The sequence below is a fragment of the Limulus polyphemus genome, unplaced genomic scaffold (assembly GCF_000517525.1).
Source record: "Limulus polyphemus unplaced genomic scaffold, Limulus_polyphemus-2.1.2 Scaffold3472, whole genome shotgun sequence".
NCBI lineage: Eukaryota > Metazoa > Arthropoda > Merostomata > Xiphosura > Limulidae > Limulus > Limulus polyphemus.
The window spans coordinates 61525-66080 of record NW_013669082.1 but is presented as its reverse complement, the minus strand read 5'-3'; the positions used below and the strand labels follow the sequence as shown (position 1 = coordinate 66080).

Here is a 4556-nt window from a genome sequence, read left to right as displayed (position 1 = left end):
GAGAAGAATTCTAAGAAGAAAGTAAACCTACAGACATCGGTCTTGTTTAACAAAATCTGCCTATATATATATATACCATGCCAGGTGCGTAGTGAGGAATAAACCATATTTATATTGATTAACTGAACTTTGAGAAAGCGTTTTGACTATGAAGTTGCTGTTTTTAAATTTCCTTTCATTTTATTCTTTCGTAGGCAATGCCTAATACGAAATACCATCAAAATTGTTGAAAGTTTTACTTAGACACGTGTAAAGTGTGACCTTTCTCTAAAGACAGTTCTCAGTCCACTTCATTTATTAGCTAGAAATATGACAAAATTATAAAATATTGACTTCAGTCAGCTGAAAGGACCAGTATGACATACTTCATAACATATACAAGATCTAGAGGAACTTGTTTATTTAACCATTAACTTTAGTTTCTGCTTTCAGTTGATAATGCCTTTGTTTCATAGCTACAGTTGTTGTTTTTGTTTGTATAAACTATTACAAATTTTCTAAGCTTTTGCACTGTACACATTTGTAGTTGCTGTTTATTTTGGGGGTGAAAATTTTTTTTTGTCCCACTAGGATGAAGAAAAAGATAAATCTCATGAAACAGACCAAAGTTCAGCTCCCAAATGGGCTGGATGCTCCAAATACAGTAAGTGTACATTTTACCAGAATCCTTCTTATGTATTTAGAACATTAGTTTGAAAGTATATGATACTTAAATAAAACAGTAATACCAAATGTCTCACTGCAAATATTAATATTTATCTTCCTGGTGAGTCTGCTCTTAAAATGCATAGATATAAGACATTTAGTTTCACGAAGGAAAGGGTTCAGTGTTTCAAATTTGAACTTAATTCAAAATATTATATTATTTCAAGGAACCCTTCATAGTATACGGTGAATTCAAGAAACACATTGACAAAAAAAACAGCACTGGTCACTTGAAGGTTCCAATTGACAGTTTAGATTTGTACTTGTCCAACAACAACAATGCATTTGGTGAAAGACAAGGCTCGGAAATCTCCCGGTTTAGCAACTCTTCAACCGATGAGGTACAGATTTCTAAATTTGTTAGTTGTATACTTAACTATAAAAATATTTTTTTTTATATTTAGGGGCAAAACAATGTGTTATTATTTCAAGTATTTAGAAAACATTGTATGTAAGTTAGGTTACAGGATCATTTAAGTAAAGTACATGCCATAGCAGTTATGTTTTATAATTTTATGAACAAGACGAGGATTTCAGGATAAGCTTTATGAAATTGTCAAATGATAGAAAAGCACCATTCTACAAATATACTGCTAATATATTAAATTCATCTTGATACCTTTTTACTCTAAATTTCTCTTTTTGTGTGCATTCAGGTTGAGAACTACCATCAACAGATTTCCCATTTGTTTATTTATTTCCTGTAGCCAATAACCCTTTTACTTATAAAAAAACTTGCATAGAAAAGTATATAAATATTAAACGTATCAGTATATGTTTTTAGCTGATCCAGAGGAAGATCCGGTGCACTAGTTATGGAAGAAATCCAAGTGGAGACAGCAGTGGTTACAGTTCTGCTGGAGGGCATGATAGTATATCCTCTTCTCTTACAGCTCACACTCAGCTTTCTTCTGAGTGCCATGCAGAACCTGAGCTTACTGGCTCTATTACATCTGATGCAGTCTTCATGGACTGCCATCTTGGAACTGACAACTTCTTAGCTCACTCCCAGGGAAAGGTGGGACTCCCCAAAGTGGAAGAACTCCAAGACACTGAAGAATCACATAGTGGGATTACTTCTGAAGAAACAACAAATGTTCCCAGTTCTCAGCCTCAACATCCTTACAGTTGTTTTAGTATTAGGGGACAAACTGAAGACGGTTACATATCATTTCTGGGTCACCGAAACAATACACCTGTAATGACAAGAAACTTATCCAACAGTGAGCCTTCAGTTTTTGATATTGATGATGAACAGACAAATGAGGTAACTAACCCACTTGTTGCTGTTCTCCCATATTCCAGGTTTGGATTAGCCAAAAGTCTTGGTTCAACATTTGATTTCAGTATTCTACAGCCAGAAGATCAAATAGAAAATGTTACTCCAAGTACGGGCTACTCTAAGTTTGGAGTGATTCATGTTTTAGGGAATCCCCTGAAGCAAACCTGCTCTTTAAAAGTTGATGAAAACAATGTTAGAGTTGGAATGGCATTAATCACTCCTGATCCAGATCTTGAACCTAAACAGGTTTCTTTAAACAAAATGCCAACCAAAGGATATGTCTTGGCAAAACCAGTACCTGTATCTGATGAATTATTTACAATGAAATCCACCCAAAATCCAACTCAAAGTGTCCTTCCATTTAGAGAAGCTTACTCCAAGCTGGGCCTGCCAACCAGGGTGCCAAAATCCAGAGGTTATATCAGTCTTCCCAATGCACTCAGGATGTTTAGCACATCTACTGAGTCTGGAGAGAACCAAGGTTATTCAAAGTTTGGAATAGAACCAAACTTGGATCATATCGATTCCTTGGGAAGAACACGGCAGGAATCTCAGCTATCATATTCTCATACTACGAATCCTGAGAATAATGTAGCTTGTGAAAACACAGATGTGACTGGTAGTGATGCAGCTTTCAGAGAAGAAAGTGAATGGAACAAAACTGAAGAAAGACTTGTAGATTCTCAAGGAGCTCATGGTATCGATAAAAGTCAGTCTTCTCACTACCCTGAAGAGTTAGTTGCCAACTACACCAGGCCAGTTTTATACAGGACGATTAGTGAACCCTCAAAAGAAAAAATAATCAACACAGAAGAAGAAGAAGAAGAATCGACTGATGTTGACAGTTATGTGCCCATGAAACAATCTGGAAAGAAAGATTGTGGTGTAGGAAATGGGTCATATGTTCCTCAAAACTTTCCTTTTTCATTGCCTCATGAAATGCCTCAAAAAAAGAGTATTATGTTCAAAAACAAAAATGAAAGTAATGGTTATGTCAGGTGGAATGACATTATAGGAGGTTCCACTAACTTTCAACAGTCTTCACAGACACATGGGGATGTGGGTAAGGGCCAAGAACAGGAGCCCAAACATTGTGCTTATACTTGTGTTTGAAAGGGTTTTTAATGATGTACTTACTATTGTGGATAAAGATTGTATTCTCTAACTGCTGGGAAAACAGTGTGTAAAACCACTATTTTACCTTATTCCTGCCAAGCTTAGTGTTTTATCAGAAAAGTTGAAACATAACTTACCAGGCAAGTGTAGTACTTTTGTACTGTCACTAACTTTTTTTTTTTTTTATGAGTAAGTGAGAATGGAGTTCTATATATGACTTTTTAAAAAATATTTTGCCAACTCTATCTTGTCACGACATCTGTGTGCGGAGATAAACGTCAAGACATAAATTGAGCACAGGTTGATCGAGAATGAGTGAATGTCTTGTATAGAAGTGTTTTCAAAACAAGTTCTATGGCAATCTGAAGTGAAACATTCAGTACTCTAATGTAAACTAAAATTCCACTCAATTTTCGGTATGTAAAATTTTTACATATAACTTTAGGCTGACCTGTGCTTCAACATGTGTAGAAAACCAGTTTGTTAAGAAATTCAACGTTTATATTTCTTGTCAAATTCCAGACAAATTCTTCATACACTGAGAGGTGGAACTTTCAAAAGTGAGGGTGGGGGGTGGATTATGGTTTGTTGCATGTTCTATAGGAACATACCCTCTGACTTATCTAGATATGTATTTGGTGTTGGTTTCTGCTAAGCCCTAGAGTAACTGGTAAGTAAATTAACCCATAATGCTATTTGAAATGATAGGGAGAAATGCTGCCTCCTCTTGTGTAAATTACATTTATGCATATATTACATTATGATATTACACAGGTCAGACAATTATTAACCAAAATTCATGACAGAACATTAGATACACAATTTGGCAAACATTCTGCATAATAGCATATTTTCCCATATACATTGTTACATATAGAAACGTACGTGTGTCATCAATTTGATCTCTCAGGCCTGTTTTATACGTAAGCCACTGTCCTCCTACATTTACTCTAGACACGAGACTCGTGAGTATTTCTGAAGTCGGTGTGTAAGTTACTGTATAAGAAATGCTAAGACTCGTGAGTATTGCTGAAGTCAGTGCGTAAGTTGCTATATGAGAAATGTTCAGACTTGTCTTTCGTTACTGTTACAGTAGTTCTGGTATTGTTTCATAATTCAAGCACTACTGACATTACCTTAAACTTCAGTGATAATACCATCTAATTGTCTATAAGTCAGATAAAATAATGTACAAAAAGAGAGACAGAAAGTATCCCAGGCATTTTCATATGAATGTTCGTATGTTCTGTAAAAGAAAAACAAAGATTTCATAGGAAGAAAGTATGATTAGTTTGGTGTGTACTAAGCTGATATTTAAATATATATATATAAAACCGTATGAGGTAATGCACAAAGTAATAAATAAGTTTGGTTTTACATATATATATATATATATATGTGTATATATATATATATATATATATATAGCAGAGAGAAAAATGTGTTAAAACAC

At 34.7% G+C, this 4556-nt stretch overlaps 1 protein-coding gene across 2 annotated transcripts in view; it reads left to right on the top strand.

Moving 5' to 3' along the window:
• LOC106469414 overlaps positions 1 to 4487 on the top strand; it is a 56041-nt gene extending 51554 nt beyond the window's left edge. For both annotated transcript variants that reach the window (XM_022397930.1, XM_013929905.2), the window contains exons 16-18: positions 571 to 643; positions 873 to 1046; positions 1490 to 4487. In XM_022397930.1, the coding sequence (XP_022253638.1) occupies positions 571 to 643; positions 873 to 1046; positions 1490 to 3100 (1858 nt within the window). In that variant the 3' untranslated portion in view covers positions 3101 to 4487. The remainder of the gene's footprint in view (positions 1 to 570; positions 644 to 872; positions 1047 to 1489) is intronic.
• Positions 4488 to 4556: the final 69 nt, after the last annotated feature.